Raw genomic sequence first — 17,670 nt, 5'->3', positions numbered from 1 at the left:
CAAATATTTGAGGTGAATTGAAAAATACTATTGCTTTTGTTTATCTTTTTACAGTGTAAATATTTGTAATAAAAAATTATAATATAAAGAGCACTGTACACTTTGTATTCTGTGTTATAATTGAAATCAATATATGTGAAAATGTAGAAAACATCCAAAAATATTTAAATAAATGGTATTCTATTGTTTAACAGTAAGATTAAAAACTTTTTGATTCATCGCAGTTTTCATTTCGCATTTAATCACAATTTATTTTTTTAATCGTTTGACAGCCCGACTATTTACATATATACAGACATCCAGCATTCCTGTAGCAGGGCGAGGTGCTTCCTCTTCCACATCTATGCATCAGTGTGTTCTGTGGAAACTGGCAGAGATTTTCCCTTAGTTTGGATCTCTTTTCTGATTAAAACAAGAACCTTTGGGAAGTGACAATGATCTCTCTTTTCACTTTGAGAGGAATCAGATTTTGTGAGCGCCTGTGATTCATGTACTGATGATCACTTACCATTAGAAACCCACATGTTCAAATATCCTGTTGACGTCAAACAGCTACTGTGGGTGGTTTTACTTTTCTTTTTGGCTCACTGTGTTTCTTACTGGATTTGGTCAAAGAGGCACATCATCAAAGGGCTATGCAGGCTTTGCTTTTTATCTCTCTCAGGTGAATAGATTGAAGAACTTTGGGGCACCTAGGAGGGAGATGTCATTGGAGAACCCAAATAACAGACAGAATAACACTAGTAGTCTTTGGGTAGCTGTGTGTTTCAACAGCTGCTGTCCTCTTAAGCTCAACAGACTGTGTGAAATCCCCTCTTCTCTCTTTTTCTCTGTTTTAAAATGATTATTTTCAACTAGTCTTAGTTGTTATGTCCTTTTTAAGTTGATAACCTTTTACCTAAAGAAGCAGAGCTCACAAACAAGCAACCTCCCTCTCCCTTCCATTTGTAGAAGAGAAAAGTGAAGAGCACATACAGTTAGAAATGGGGCTTGGAATCTCTCCAGAAACACTGTTCTCATGTTTCAGCACTGCCCAGCTGAAACCAGAGGGCACTAGTAGACTTTGAAAAGGAAAAAAAGTAAAAGTCAACAAGACTTTTTTTGAACCTTGCAAATTGTTCACTTTGCATTTGGTTTGGGACGAGGGGTGATTTATTTTATCCAGACCTGTTTGCCCATCACTGTTTGAGTCAGGAATGATTTACCCCAAAACATACCATGGCACAGGGCCCCCAAAACATAGGCATGGGAACTAGGAGTGCAGGAGGTGCTGCAGCACCCTCACATTTTATGCGGGGCTCTGCTGTCGTTCCCTGCCCGGGGTCTTGGTGGAGGCTGCCCCATGCCTGGGGCTCTGCAGGCTCAGCTGCCACCCCAACCCCGGGGTCCCAGCTGCCTCCCCATGCCCAAGGCTCTGTGGGCTCTTTGGCCTCCGCGCGCCCAGGGTCTTGGCTGCTGCCCCATGCCCGGGGCTCTGCGGGCTCTGCTGCTGCCCCGCTGGCCGGGCTGGAGAAGTGGGCAGAGACCCATGTGGGCTGAACACCCGCCAGTAGGTGGAGGGGGGAGCACAATTCCATCGGCAGCCACCTGCTGATCTCTGCTCGCCTCCCCTGGCCGCTGGGTCCTTGCAAAGCAGGTGGCTATGATCACCCTTAGCCACCTCCAGCCATGCTGCAGTTCCCATGGATGAGCTCAGGCACCTCCCTGTCTCCCCAGAAGCCCGTATGGTTCTGTGCTCTGACCAATATGTTTTAACATAAATGGCGTGGGGCAGCAGCAGAGCCGCACATAAAACATGGGGGTGCTGCAGCACCCCCTGCACCCAGGGCAGCTGATTGGCGGGGGGTGACAAAAGGGGCAGCTTCCCCTTGGTCCGGCAATTTAAAAGGCCCTGGGGCTCCTGGCTGCTGTCACCACTACTGGTAGGGCCAAAAATGAAGCTTCACACAGGGCCCCACTAACTCTAAATCTGCCACTGGTTTGAGTAGTATATTAAGTACATTGATAGGCATTTTTGCTAATGGTCAAAATTGACCAGCAAAAACGGTTCCCTACTATTTATCTGAAGAAACATGAATCTAGGCAAGGTTGTTGTTAGCATGCAGAAAGTAATTTCACAGCCTCTGGGAGGTTTTAATCAAGCCTTGTATACTGATCGAGATGCACTGTTCAAAAGTGAGGAAACTGATTAACGAAATAAAAATTCTAGAGTGTTTTCCATGCAAACATTCATCAGTATATCTTACATAATTACATAGCCAGTAAATCAACACGGTGTGTAAATGCTTCAGTCATGGTGTAAATATCTTAATGACTGAAGCATCTTTAGACATGAATAATTTATATCTGTATGATTCATTTTTCATACCCATGCTTTACTTCAACATGATAAACTAATCCTTCTCTGTTGGGGGATATGCACTTGATTATCCTTTCCAGATTTCTTTCTTGTGTTTATTTTTCTCAGTTAGACACACTCCATTTCTTTTCTTCTGCTTTCTCTAATGTAGTTATCTTATTTATTCACCTTGTCTACCTTAGTTTAGTTTACCTTCCCAGTACATCTCAACAGACATCTAGAAAAGCTGCCAGGGAATAAGCTGATTTTTCCTCTTACAAGCAACTTTGCAAGCACTGCAGCAGCATCTTGAGACACTGACTCACTATCACTAGATGACATTAGCATCTTCTTTTTTCTTTGTTGTTGTAGGGGAGACCTAGATTATGGGAAGTACTTTCTAGTCACAGGCCAATGTCAGGTTAAAGTTTATCACTTGCAAAATCTTTATTGGTACAGCCCTTTGCCACAATATTTATTACAAAAATGGCTTTCTTCTTTACAGAGTGTCCTAAAATACTCATGCTCAAATAATTTGTTTGTAGTTCCAAACATCAGTAGCCAAAATTAGCTGAAAAAGTGACCACAAGCAGAGGACTGGGAGCCAGGAGTTCATAAGTTCTAGTCTCTGCGATGGACATCTTTGGCCATAGGCAACTAGGGAAAATTTTTCAAAAGGATACTTCTGGGTGCTTCTGTTTGGGGAACTCCAATTTGAGACATTGTTGGCCTGATTTTCAAAGTTGCTAAGTGCCTTCTACTTCCCTTGATTTTAATAGTGTCTATGGATGTCCAGCACCTCTGGAAATCAGGTACAAGAGGTCTCTGTTGGGCACAAAATTGAGGCACCCCAAATTAGTGGCCACTCCTGGAAAAGTTAGCCTTGATTTCTCTACCTGAATCTTCCATCTGCAGGAAGGGATTGATGATATCAATCTACTTCACAGGAGGTTTTGTGAAGAATAATTAGCTAATACCTGTAACATAATGAACAATTCCACCCCACCACTTCTTTCTTCTTTTCACTCCCTTTCATTCCTGTATACTAAGTATGAGGACCACCTGACCTCCATTACTTAATAGTATTTCCAATTCTGTTTGTTTACTTCCCACACACGTTTTCCCCTGTATCTATGCTTTGGGACAATAATACAACATTTCACATTCTTAATCTTCTAGTTCCTGTTCAGTGCTTTTTTTATTGGCCACTTACTGAGTTATTATCTTTGGCTTGTTCTTGGATAGTTCCTTCTCCTTGTCAAGGATAGGACATCTATTGCAGGTGTCTCTTGAATCACGCAATCATTCTTCCTCTTCTGCAGAATTCCATTTTCTGTCACACTTTGTATATTAGAAATACATGACAGATTCTTTAAGATTCAATAAAAGACGTCATGTCCCCTTTTCCTTTTCCTAACTAGTTTAAATCCCAGCTAATAAACACTACGAATTTCAGTCCCAGCAACTTCCGTGGAGGCCGTCACATCTACATCTAAACATGTGCCTCTCCTCACAGCAGACATCCCAGTGTTCTGTGAACCAAAACTCTTTCTGTACATCCATTACGTTTATTGCAGTGTTAATCTTCTTTCTCCACTGATGCATGGCACTGGGAGCACCTCTGAAAAGATCAATTTACTTTGTCCCAGTTTTCAGTTGTCGTCTTACATCCCTGAAATGCATCTTCATTTTATCAAACCTCCCTTTCACTTGTCTCATTTGTTGCCTGATTGTCAATAGCTTGTAGGGATTCCCCAGTTATTTTTCAGAATATACTTCACTCTTATTATCACATGCATTATCTTGGTAGTCTGCCTCCTGAATGCCATCTTTTTTCCCTTGACCTGGGTAACAAATATTTTGGGCTTAGTTCCTCAAAACAGTCACTAATTAGATTCATTTGCTGCTTCTTTCTTTCTGGTTTCTATTCAGTGCTTTCTTCTTGGCCAGTTGTTGAGTTACTATCTTTGGACTGTTCTTTCTCCTTTTCAAGGACAGGGTATCTATAGCAGGTGTCTCTTGAATCACTCCACACACCTTTCTTTCTGCTCTTCATACTATTTCTAGTTGCCATACAGTTACTTATTCCATTTCCTTCACAATGGTCTTTTCTGTTATCTCAGCCTGTCTCTGGTGATTTCACCTCTCATCAAATTTTCCTTCACCTTTTTCTCTCAGCCATTTCAGTTACCATAAAAGTCCCTCCACTTCTCCAAAAACTAAACCAGCATGCACTTTTATACATCTTATACTTTTATGCCTATTCACTTCCTACGTATGTAGCTCTACTGGTCTTCATTAAGATATTGAAACATCTTTAACTTTTCACTGCCTTAGTTACTTAAATAGCATTCTATGTCCCTGATGAATTTTTACTTCAGTTGTTGTCTCGTAGCAAGTCATTCTGTTCTTTCTTTCCATCTCAGAATTGCATCAGTCTGCTGCTTCTAAGGGTTCTTCGAGTCAGAGCTCTCATATGCCTAACCTCCACACCTTGTTATCAACAATGACTTTACCAACCTGCTCTCACTTTCATTCATTCCACATTCAAAATATAGGCGCCCTAGTTAATGCTTTAAATCCCATAATCACTCTCTGGAACTCCCCAATCCAATGTGGTTTTCCTGTTTGCAGCCTAGATAAATACAGTAGTTGTAGAAATTTTCTGTGAAAATGAAATATGAAAATGGCACAGATACCAAATTGATGTAATACTGAAATACTCTTTTTGGTCTGATTTTAACAGATTCGGTAGCAACAGCATCTGGACCATTGCTAGTTGAAGTTGCCAAAACTCCTGGTGCTGCTCTTGGGGTTGCACTAACTACCTCGATGTGCTGCAACAAACAGGTCATTGTCATAGACAAAATCAAATCTGCAAGTTTTGCAGACAGGTGAGTGCTACAGAAGGCCCTACGTTATAGGATTATGCATCCATTTTATATCTTATCAGTATTTTTGTTGCTGTTTAAAAAAACTTCCCTTGGCATTTTAGATGAATTTGACTGAAGAAGACTCTCTCAAGGTTGTTAGAGCTTAAAATTAACCCCTCTTGGCAAACAGTAGCTCTATAATGTAGAGCTTTTAAAAAGATTCCCAGACACCATTTTACTTTTGCTCATTCACACGGCATTAAGCTACAGAAAAAAACAAACCAACTCCCACCAATATCCTATGTTATCCCATAAAAAACCACTGTCTCCTCTTTCTAGTATGTCTGAACCTGTTTGCTTATGCTGTGCTGCAGAGTAATTTGAAGGTTTGCTTGGTTTTTTCAAATATAATGCTGCAGCAGTGATAAGCATTAAAAATAAATACCCTGCTGCAATTCTTAAAGGAAGTCCCTCAGTATGAAACATCTGTCAAAGTAAGTAAATTTTGAGACTTAGCAACCATGAAGTGCTCTTTTAGGGTGCATTGTTCATTCTTGTGGCACAGTGAAATGAAACTCTTTATACCTGGATTTTTTTCTTATTAAGATTTTAGAATACCACTGAGGTATTAGAAAGACTGGCTTCTGTATTTTAGAGTTATTTTATAAGGAAAATCCCCTTTTCAGCTCCATTTGAAAAATTCCATCATCGTGAGATAAAATTATATTTACAAACGGGGGGAAAATGAGATTAGATACTTTCCCCCAGATCAGTGATGCGCAATCTGTGGCCCACGGGTCTCATGCAGCCCGTCAGGGTAATCCGCTGGCGAGCCACCAGACAATTTGTTTACATTTGCACAGCCACCTGCAGCTCCCAGTGGCTGCAGTTCAAGGTTAGTAGAGGTGGCCAGCACATCCCTGTGCCACTTCCCACAGCTCCCATTGGCTGGGAACGGCAAACCACTTTCACTGGGAGCTGCAGGCAGCTGTGCAAATGTAAATAAACTGTCTGACGGCCCGCCAGTGGATTACCTTGATAGGCCACAGTTTGCCCACCACTGCTCCAGATGGTGCAACCTCTCTAGTAAAGTTGTGGGATTTTTTTTTTTTAAATTTGCCTTAAATATTACACTTCAGCAGCAAATTTCTCCTGCATGTCCCCAGTCACCCTTCCTTGTAATTCCTCTTTGACAATGGTGCTGTTAGTAGCACCCACTTGTAACAGTGAGTCTACAGCTCCACTGTGGGCTTTACCCTACAGTAGAACCTTTGAGAGTGACGGCCATTGATCCAGAGGGGTTCTCCAGCTCAATGGTTCAGGATGCTTTAATTTTCTCCCTCTGTTTTCTCCCATTCCACAGGGGGTAACCAATTAAAGGAGCTGTCCACTTGACTGGTACGTCGGGATGCTGACTGCTGTGTTTGCATTTCTCAACTCATCCAGTAGCCAGTCTCTTGAGTGCAGCAAGATGTAGCAGCTAGCCCCCTCCCCACCCCACTCCTAGAGTCACCATGCCAGCCCTGGTTTCATTATTTGTTTGACTACTGCATAATTTCATCATCATTTACAGCTTTTGTACTAATAAATGTTTAACTATGAATAACTCAAAAAATGATGAACTGGGTGCTTGTGTGAGGGATATGAGCAGGCTTGCTGAGTCTCCTTAAGCTCTTCTCATTTATTCTGCTGCCATTCACGCATATACTAGTAATCAACTAGTACCCCATTCCAGTTCTGTGAGTGATGTCTTGACATACCCTGTATTTACCGAATTGTATTTAAGATTTGAACTAATAGACTTAAAGTTTGTCCAATGACAATCCTTATAAAAATATTAATTTTTTGTCTCTAAAAATGTACAGTCTCATAATTGCCATGACCAATTTGAAAGCTATAAAACTCATATACCAAGCAAAGAGCACACTTTATCATACTGAGTTTTTCTCTCTTTGTATAGATGTGGTGCATTACACGTAGGAGACCATATTCTGTCCATCGATGGTACCAGCATGGAGTACTGTACATTGGCAGAAGCAACACAGTTCTTGGCTAATACAGCAGACAATGTCAAACTTGAGATCCTTCCTCACCATCAGACTCGGCTAGCATTGAAGGGAGCAGAACATGGTAAGGGGATCTGTAGCACTAGATCCCACTTAGTATTTCTTGCATGTTCATATCTACTGCCATTGCTGTAACTTGGGGGGAAAGATATTAAGGCAATTTTATCTGAAACCTTTCTTATGAGCTCTCCGGGTTATACTTCTGAAAACCCCTTGCAATCTGTGTACTGTTTGTTTATCTCAATCTATCTTCAGAAATCTGTGAAAATAAGGAGAAAATGTTTTGCTGAAAGTGGCTCTGCATAGTTCCAGTCATATTAAAAAAAGAGAGTTGGTGAATATACCTTTTGTAGTTATATTAAAGAAAATAAGCTAAGTATCTATGAATTCAGTGAATTATACTCTGAATAGTTTCTCAAAATGGAAAAAATAATATGGATCATTAACACCTGCTTTAAGCATATTCACTTTGAAGGGTATTATGAATGCCCATGGATTGACCTACTTTCTGTAAACCCTGACAGGTTCTTGAGGCTCCTTTCTCTCAAAATATTTCCAAAAGACTGAATTTCTCCTATTAATAACATTGTCATTGACTGCCATCCTTCTCAAGGGAGCTTTTCAAAGTATTCTGCTGCCCAGTTTAGATACTTACAAATTGTAAAAGCAGTGAAGAATCCTGTGGCACCTTATAGACTAACAGATGTTTTGGAGCATGAGCTTTCGTGAGTGAATACCCACTTCGTCAGATGCATGTAGTGGAAATTTCCAGGGGCAGGTGTGTGTGTGTGTGTGTGTGTGTGTGTGTGTGTGTGTAGTGTGGCCAGGGAGTGTTGAAGTGTTCTCCTACAGGTTTTTGTATATTGCCATTCCTAATATCTGATTTGTGTCCATTTATCCTTTTCCGTAGAGACTGTCCAGTTTGGCCGATGTACATAGCAGAGGGGCATTGCTGGCATATGATGGCGTATATTACATTGGTGGACGTGCAGGTGAATGAACCGGTGATGGTGTGGCTGATCTGGTTAGGTCCTGTGATGGTGTCGCTGGTGTAGATATGTGGGCAGAGTTGGCATCGAGGTTTGTTGCATGGATTGGTTCCTGAGCTAGAGTTACTATGGTGTGGTGTGCAGTTACTGGTGAGAATATGTTCAGGTTGGCAGGTTGTCTGTGGCGAGGACTGGCCTGCCACCCAAGGCCTGTGAAAGTGTGGGATCATTGTCCAGGATGGGTTGTAGATCCCTGATGATGCGTTGGAGGGGTTTTAGCTGGGGACTGTATGTGATGGCCAGTGGAGTCCTGTTGGTTTCTTTCTTTGGGTTTGTCTTGCAGTAGGGCTTCTGGGTACACGTCTGGCTCTGTTGATCTGTTTCCTTATTTCCTCGTGCGGGTATTGTAGTTTTGAGAATGCTTGGTGGAGATTTTGTAGGTGTTGGTCTCTGTCTGAGGGGTTAGAGCAGATGCGGTTGTACCTCAGTGCTTGGCTGTAGACAATGGATCGTGTGTGATGTGCCCGGGATGGAAGCTGGAGGCATGAAGGTAGGCATAGCGGTCGGTAGGTTTTCGGTATAGGGTGGTGTTAATGTGACCATCACTTATTTGCACCGTGGTGTCTAGGAAGTGGACCTCCCGTGTAGATTGGTCCAGGCTGAGGTTGATGGTGGGTGGAAGCTGTTGAAATCGTGGTGGAATTTTTCCAGAGTCTCCTTCCCATGAAGTCCAGATGATGAAGATGTCATCAATGTACCAGGAGAAAGGGCGTGAGTGGACGAGAGCTGAGGAAGCGTTGTTCCAGGTCGGCCATAAAAATATTGGCATATTGTGGGGCCATGCGGGTGCCCATAGCTGGTGCCACTGATCTGGAGGTATATATTCAGTCATCAAATTTGAAATAGTTGTGTGTGAGGATAAAGGCACAGAGCTCAGCAGCACAGTTGTGCTGTGGCATCATCAGGGATACTGTTCCTGACAGCTTGTATTCCATCTGTGTGTGGGATGTTTGTGTAGAGAGCCTCTACATCCATGGTGGCTAGGATGGTGTTTTCTGGAAGGTCACCAATGCATTGTAGTTTCCTCAGGAAATCACACAACTATTTGGGAGTTTGATGGCAAGGTCTGATAAGAGTCCAGATCAGTGGCACAGCTTCATGGAGACCCGCAATGGCCCAACAATGGATGCCAATATTTTTATGGCCGACCTGGAAACATAGCTTCCTCAGCTCTCGTCCACTCACGCCCCTTCTCTACCTACGCTACATTGATGACATCTTCATCATCTGGACCCATGGGAAGGAGACTCTGGAAAAATTCCACCACGATTTCAACAGCTTCCACCCCACCATCAACCTCAGCCTGGACCAATCTACACGGGAGGTCCACTTCCTAGACACCACGGTGCAAATAAGTGATGGTCACATTAACACCACCCTATACCGAAACCTACCGACCGCTATGCCTACCTTCATGCCTCCAGCTTCCATCCCGGGCACATCACACGATCCATTGTCTACAGCCAAGCACTGAGGTACAACCGCATCTGCTCTAACCCCTCAGACAGAGACCAACACCTACAAAATCTCCACCAAGCATTCTCAAAACTACAATACCCGCACGAGGAAATAAGGAAACAGATCAACAGAGCCAGACGTGTACCCAGAAGCCTCCTACTGCAAGACAAACCCAAGAAAGAAACCAACAGGACTCCACTGGCCATCACATACAGTCCCCAGCTAAAACCCCTCCAACGCATCATCAGGGATCTACAACCCATCCTGGACAATGATCCACACTTTCACAGGCCTTGGGTGGCAGGCCAGTCCTCGCCCACAGACAACCTGCCAACCTGAAACATATTCTCCAGTAACTGCACACCGCACCATAGTAACTCTAGCTCAGGAACCAATCCATGCAACAAACCTCGATGCCAACTCTGCCCACATATCTACACCAGCGACACCATCACAGGACCTAACCAGATCAGCCACACCATCACCGGTTCATTCACCTGCACGTCCACCAATGTAATATACGCCATCATATGCCAGCAATGCCCCTCTGCTATGTACATCGGCCAAACTGGACTCGCATATATATATATATATATATATATATATACACACACACACACACACACCTCTGCCCCTGGAAATTTCCGCTACATGCATCTGACGAAGTGGGTATTCACCCACGAAAGCTCAGCCTCCAAAACATCTGTTAGTCTATAAGGTGCGACAGGATTCTTTTCTTTGCTTTTACAGATCCAGACTAACACAGCTACCCCTCTGATACTTTACAAATTGTAATGTTTGTTTATGGACACTTCCCCAAAGTCCCTACCCTAGTTCAGTTTACTATTTTCTGATGTTATGTTATAATGCTATGCAGAAAGGAACTTTTCCAACCAGACATGTGACATGTGTTGTTATTCAGCCCAAATATGGGGAGTGCATATCTTGTAGATTGGAGAATTATGAAAAGTGGTTAATCTCAATTATCCACAGATAAATTCAGTCTCATAATATTTTATATCTTCAGCAGAAATATGAGAGAGAGAGATACCTATGGCACTGGGATATCTATGCTGTAGTGAGAGACTGCATTTTAGTGCCAAAGACAGCAATACTAAACCTGTGGCTTCTTTGGTCAAGAGTCTGTTTTATAGGCCTAGATACTTCAGTGATAAGAAATGCTGGTAGATACATGGCTAAATGTAGCTCCCTAAATAGGCACCTGATCTATGGTCTATTCATTTTACTAGAGAGCAGCAAGCTGTGAACTGATGAACTAGTGTTTTGGATGCCACTTAGTTTCTCCCCTACTGGGATAAATGAAGAGTAGCTCCTGAGATTCCATGTTCTGCCATCTTCCAGTTGGGTCTCCATCCCTCTTCTGCCCAGCAGTCTGGAGGGACGAGAGAAAGTGAGGGACGAAACCTATCCTCAAAAGCTGTAGAGAGGTGGGGGAGGGGAGACCACAGTTGATGATTTCCCTACCATACAGTTGTGCCAGTATGTTACAAACTATGCAACATTAGGAGGCAAAGATGTCACATGTGGCTATTTTGTGGCTGTTTGAAACTCCCTTTGAGGATGAAGTGGCTCTCTTCTGTTGAAAGTTGAGTACCATGGACAAAAAATTCTATTCGGTAGCAATCTGTTTGTAAGCTGATTACAATTTGCTTTTTAAGACAATGCTAAATACTTCAAGGTCTTTCTTCAAGGCTTCTGTTATATACCATTTGCCTTCAGCTAGTGCAGCTACAATCTGGAGGCCCATATAGTTGTTGTGCTGCATATGGGGACTGAGCTTTGTGAAATGACATCAAGAGGATTCAGTGACATGTATGCAAGGATGTCTTTCTAGGGGAGCTCTCCCTAGACAATGAGGCAGCTGCCTTAAATTATCCAGAAGAGCCCAAATGTTTTGAGTATAGATTCCCAGGTGGTGGTACTTAAAAACTACAGTCTACTCAAGAGGAAACATGCTTTATGGAAAGAAATGTAGCCTTGGGAACAGTCCTTCATTGGCTGAGAGATGGATTGGATGATATAAAACTACTTTGCATCACAATATTCTATGATTCTATGATCTGTTGAGTCATTAAGGCTCTTGCTGTTGAACGCAGTTATCATTTGCCCTAGAATGTGCTCTAAGTTATGAACTGGCAAAAAAAAAAAAAAAAAACCCACACCCAACCCAAAATCAAAGTAAAATATCTAAAGAGAGTTAATGGAAGAATAAAGAGTTGAGTGCCCCCCTCTCCCTCTCCAAAAAAAAAAGAGAGAGCTCAAGAGACCTGATTTGTTTTTAAGGTTTTTTTCTTTTATACTGTGATGTCAAGCTCATTCCTTTGTCTACTGCTGCCCCATAAATTTTACTGCAGCATTAAGAAGTCCTGGGCCGGTATCGCTTAATGAATTACTAATGTACATGCTATAGGTTTATACAGAATTCTTATTGAATTGGAATGATCGTTCTACAAGATATGGAAACTTAATTTGTATGGACTTTCCACCTCATAGGACACTTTTTACACCTATCCACAGTTCAAGAGAAAAAAAATCAAGAGCTGCCAGATAATTTCCTGCTGGAAGCAACCTTTTTAATTAAACAGGGCTCATAGCAACCTGAATATAATGAAAATCCTCCTGGCCATATTATCCTTATCAGATTTTAATTTTTATACCGCAGTTAAAGCTCAGAAATTGATATAGATTATCAGAAGAAGAATCAGTTGAATTTGAAAAGTTATGATAGGAAACTGCAGTAAGTTTGATTCATTAAAATATTGAGAGAGACTGTTACTAGGGCTGCTGGGATTTTTCTGGCCACATTACCCTGCTTGATATGCAAGTTTTATAGACTTCTTCATGGTTACTTTTATTAGAATTAGATTGGCGAGCTATTCAGGCATTGGTCTTTTGAAGTGAAGCTTAGTGGTTCTGTCCAGGAACTGAATGTCCTAATTTCACTGCAGGTGACCCTCAGATGGTTTATAAAATGGTGTTGGCAAAACATATTTTTTTTTGAAGTCCAATACATTCCTTTTACCTTCCCTCACCTACCCTTTGTTGTAATGAAACATTCCACTGGGGTTGGGGCGGGGGAGAGAGGGCAATCTCTATTTAGATACAAAAGATTTAATGTATTCAGCCAAGAAAGAAATCCTACTTCTATAATATAAAAGAGAGAAAAACTGTAGCTCTTCCTCTGGCATATAGTTAGGCCTTGGACCAAATGCAGTTCATAGTGTTTGACAAATCCCACCTCATCTTTCAATACAAAGTTGAAGCCAGCGGTGACTACAAGAAGTGCTTAATTTGTTCTAGGGCTTGCCAGGGCTGACCCTGACGCCTTTAGTCTTGGCAGTTCATAGCCTCGGCACCTCAGGTGCTGCATCAGTTATGAAAGTTAAAAAATTGCTTGAGCCTGGCACCTAATTGTTTAAGCCACAACACCTCTTTCATTGCAAATTAATCGCTGACTCCAGGTCACAAAATACTGTTCCATTTTGTTCAGAGTGAACAGACCACTGTGCATCAAGAGGTGCATCTTGGTACTAAACATGAGGGTGGCTATTATCTGCACCATTTTGTGTAATTTAGGAACAGTCCCCTGACTTTTGGCAAATCGATCAACATGTGCCATTCCCTTCTCCCCCCTCCCACCATTTATTTTTTTGACAAATTTTGGCAATTCCCATTTTGAGCACAAACCTGAGAGTACGAATCAAATATGGTCTCAGTTTTAATCCAGAAAAGGAAAAGATCTGACGATCATGCTGCAAAACCATAAATAGTGACTTTAGACTTTTGCTTTGTCCTTATTAATCAGGCCCCAAGATAGGATTTTTGTGTTGATGGCTGAGTGAAGTAGTTTATTGCCCAGGGTAGTATAATACCAGTGACGGATGCTTGCAAAATTAAAATGTCATAGCAGAAAATTGAAATGACTGACATGTAAACCACTTCAAGTCATTATGGGAAATGTGATTTATAGTCCCTTTTTATCTTGTTAATATATACAAGTCCTGCTAATGCAGGTGGAGATGTGCAAACCTGTAATTACTAGTCATATAGCATACATCTCAATAATGTTGACTTAAGTATTTTTCAAAAAAGTTTTTAATCTTAGCTCTTAAGGCCAGAGGGAGATTAGAAATTGATTCAGTACTTATCTTTTTTGCGGGGGGAAGAGGGCAGGGGGAAACCATAAGAGGCATTATTTCTGGGAAGATGAAAGGTTTCCATCCGTGAAGTTGATCACGGTGTTTGCTGATCACCAAGAAAAGGGACAAAGCCACATTAATTTTTTCCCCTTTTCAAATTGCTTTCATTTTTGTTACTTTTTATTTATGCAATTCAGTTACCTCTCCCTCTTCTCTGGTCCCTTTTTGTTTTCGTATTTCCTGTCATCCCTTCATGCGGGCAGTGAAGGTTCAAAGGAGCAACAGGCAACTTACCTGGGATTCCTGTGCCAACAACCACAGCAGCCTCCTCACCTACCACAATTATAACACCTACCACCCTGACCATTGCAGGATGCCAGCCTTGAAATTCCAGAAAACGCCTCCTCAAAAAAACCTTCGTAATGTTCCACGCTTTTTCCTCCTGACATATATTTTTTTTCTTCTTTTTCCTCTCATACTTCTCTCAGTTCAGTTCACACTTTTTCGTAACTATGACAAGGTTATTTCTGACAACTTCTGCTTTTTTCTTTTTTTAATTGGACAGTCTTTGTGGATGGGGAAAGGCTTGAAAATTCTTAGTGACCTGGTTGTTAAACCACATTACTAGATCATTTGGTTTCAGCACCTTATGTGCAACATAATCTTTGAATGCGAAGAATGGCTTACAAATGTTATGTCAGAAATCACCTATTAAAAAGGCATTTTTAGAGTCATTAGCCAGACACATTGATTTACATTGTCTCAAAAGTATTTATTTTATGTACTTTGCTTAAAATAATGTATATAGTACATATTTTTGTGTCTGCAGTATCTTTGCTAGTCCCTAGTTCGTTTTATGCCTCACATGGTGTTGAAATTCTGGCTATGCTGTTATTTAGGGTCACAGCTAAGGTTTGATGTATGTCTTTGTTGCTAGATACACAAACCATTTTTGTGCAACATACACTCTGATTCATGAGTGAGTTACAGGCTTATGTTGCACTGTTCCCTGCTATAGAGTGATATGTGCCAAGTGTCCAATTTTTTACAGCAGCTTTGGTGTCTTCGTCCTTCTCTCCTACCTCCGTGAGTGCATACAGCCTGAGTTCCCTGAACATGGGGACCCTACCTCGCAGCATCTACTCCACCAGCCCACGCGGAACAATGATGAGGCGGCGAATGAAAAAGAAGGACTTCAAAAGCTCATGTAGGTGGTAACAGCGGTCATTCGAAGTGTGCAACAGACAGGGGCTGGGGAAACAAGAGGAGAGAAAAGGCACCAAATGTGCTGCAGTTTTACTTTGGTAAACGTATTAAAGAGAAGTAGCCAGGAGAGCAGCAATAGTTTAGGTGTCAATGTGTTTGATTTGGGGAGCAGGAATCAGCAATGTGCAGTGTTGGCATCCAACACTAAAATGGGTTGATTACTTCTAGTTTGTGTAACCCAGGATTAAAAATATATATATAATTTTAGTGTAGTTTGCTTCGGTACTCTCTGGATGAGTATACAGTGCTAGTTTTGGACCCCTCCAATACTTAAGCACAGTTTGTATGAGGCAACTACACCACTACCCGCTATAACGTGGTCGTGGGGAGCCAAAAATCTCTACCACGTTATAGCTGAAACCCCGTTATATCGAGGTAGCTGCAGCAGGGCTCTAGTGGTGTTTTAAAGAGCACCAGGCTCCAGCCACTGCAGGGAGTCCGGGCCCTTTAAATTGTCGGCGAGCCCGGTGGGGTAGTGGTGGCAGGGCTCCAGCAGGATTTAAAGGGCCCGGGGCTCCCCGCAGCATGCTACACTGGGCCACATTATAGCGGGGTAGAGGTGGATCTAAAATCATTAGTCATAAAAATACATACCATTTTAATATACGAGGTTGCTCTGGCTAACAGCCATTAATAGAGCTCTCCTCCATGAACTTATCTAATTATTTTCTGAACCCACTTGTACTTTTGGCCTTCACAACATCTCCTGGCAACAAGTTCCACAGGTTGACTTGCGTTGTATGAAGTACATCCTTATGTTTGTTTTAAACTTGCTGCCTATTAATTTCATAGGGTGCCTCTGATTCATGTGTTTATGTGAAGGGGTAAATAAAATTTCCTTATTCTCTTTGTCCACACCATTCATGATTTTGTAGACCTCTACTATATCCTCCCTTAGTCATCTGTGTTCTAAGCTGAACAGTCCCAGTCTTCTAAATCTCTTCTCATATGGAAGCTGTTCCATCCCCCTAATCATTTTTGTAGCCCGTCTCTAACTTTTCCATTTCTAGTGTATCTTTTGTGAAATGGAGCGACCAGAACTGCAAGCACTATTCAAGGTGTAGATGTATCATGGATTTATATAGTGGCCCTGTGATATTTTCTGTCTTATCTATCCCTTTCTTAATGGTTCCTAACTTTGTATTAGCTTTTTTTTTGTTGCTGCTGCACGTTGAGCAGACGTTTTCACAGAACTATCCACAATGACTTCAAGATCTGTTTCTTGAGTGGTAACAGCTATTAGACGCCGTCATTTAGTATGTATAGTTGGAATTATGTTTTCCAATGTGCACTACTTTGCATTTTTCTAACAATGAATTTCATCTGCCATTTTGTTGCCAGTCACATAGTTTAGTGAGATCCCTTTGTAACTCTTTCCAGTCAGCTTTGGACTTAATTATCTTGAGTAATTTTGTATTGTCTGTAAACTTTGCCACCTCACTGTTTATCCTCTGTTTATCAGATCATTGTTGAGTATGTTTAACAATGCTAGTTTCAGAACAGATTCTTGGGGAACCACACTATTTATCTCTCTCCATTGTGAAAACTGACCATTTTTTCTTACTCTTTGTTTCCTATCTTTTCACCTGTTACTGGTCCATGAGAGGGCCTTCTCTCTTATCCCATGACTGATTAATTTGCTTTAGAGCCTTTGATGTGGGACTTTGTCAAAGGCTTTCTGAAAAGCCAGTTACACTGTATCAACAAGATCACCCTTGTCCCCCTGCTAGGGTGACCAGACATCCCAATATTTAGGTGTTTGTCCTGCATCCCGACCGGTCTTTGGTTGGGGTGCAATATGTCCTGATATTTCACTCCGCCAGCCTGATACTGAAGTTAGGCTAACTGGCCTCTAATTGCCAGGATCACCTCTGGAGCCTGGTGATTTTTTATTGTTATCAAGTTGTTCCAGAACTACTTCTATTGACATCTCAATTTAGGAAAGTCCCTCAGATATGTCACCTAAAAAAATGGCTCACGGCTGAGCAAATCTCCCTCACATCCTCTGCAGAGAAGACCAATGCAAAAGTATTAATGTTGCTTCTGTGCAATGGCCTTTTAGTGCTCCTTTAGCACCTTGATCCTCGAATGATTGTTTGGCTGCTTTCCTGCTTTTGATGTACTTAAAATATGTTTTGCTATTAGTTTTTCTGTTTTTTATTAGTTATTCTTCAAATTCTCTTCTGGTCTGCTTAATTATATTTTTATATTTGACTTGCTAAAGTTTATACTCCTTACTATTTTCCTCAGTAGGATCTGACTTCCAATTTTTGAAGGATGCCTTTTGCCTCTAACCACCTCTTTTATTCCGTTGGTTAGCCATGGTAGCCGGTTTCTGATCTTACTGTTTTGATTGGGGTATACATTTAGTCTGAGCCTTTATTGTGGTGTTTTAAATAGTTTCCATGCAACTTGCAGGCATTTCACTCTTGTTAGTTGCTTTTAATTTCTGTTTAACTA

The 17,670-nt window shown here is 41.6% G+C and overlaps 1 protein-coding gene across 14 annotated transcripts in view; it reads left to right on the top strand.

Annotated features, from left to right (window-relative positions):
• Positions 1-17,670, top strand: part of GRIP1 (glutamate receptor interacting protein 1) — a 607,764-nt gene that overhangs the window by 498,001 nt on the left and 92,093 nt on the right. For 7 of the 14 annotated variants that reach the window (XM_075066240.1, XM_075066257.1, XM_075066232.1 and 4 more), the window contains exons 8-11: positions 5,085-5,232; positions 7,172-7,341; positions 14,208-14,363; positions 14,999-15,151. In XM_075066240.1, the coding sequence (XP_074922341.1) occupies positions 5,085-5,232; positions 7,172-7,341; positions 14,208-14,363; positions 14,999-15,151 (627 nt within the window). Of the gene's footprint in view, positions 1-5,084; positions 5,233-7,171; positions 7,342-14,207; positions 14,364-14,995; positions 15,152-17,670 lie in introns of all 14 variants that reach the window. The other 7 variants (XM_075066258.1, XM_032788838.2, XM_032788835.2 and 4 more) reach the window with 3 other exon arrangements.

Source organism: Chelonoidis abingdonii, chromosome 1, assembly GCF_003597395.2.
Source record: "Chelonoidis abingdonii isolate Lonesome George chromosome 1, CheloAbing_2.0, whole genome shotgun sequence".
Classification (NCBI taxonomy): domain Eukaryota; kingdom Metazoa; phylum Chordata; order Testudines; family Testudinidae; genus Chelonoidis; species Chelonoidis abingdonii.
Note: the sequence above shows the minus strand (reverse complement) of the source record. Positions and strands in the feature narration are given on the sequence as shown.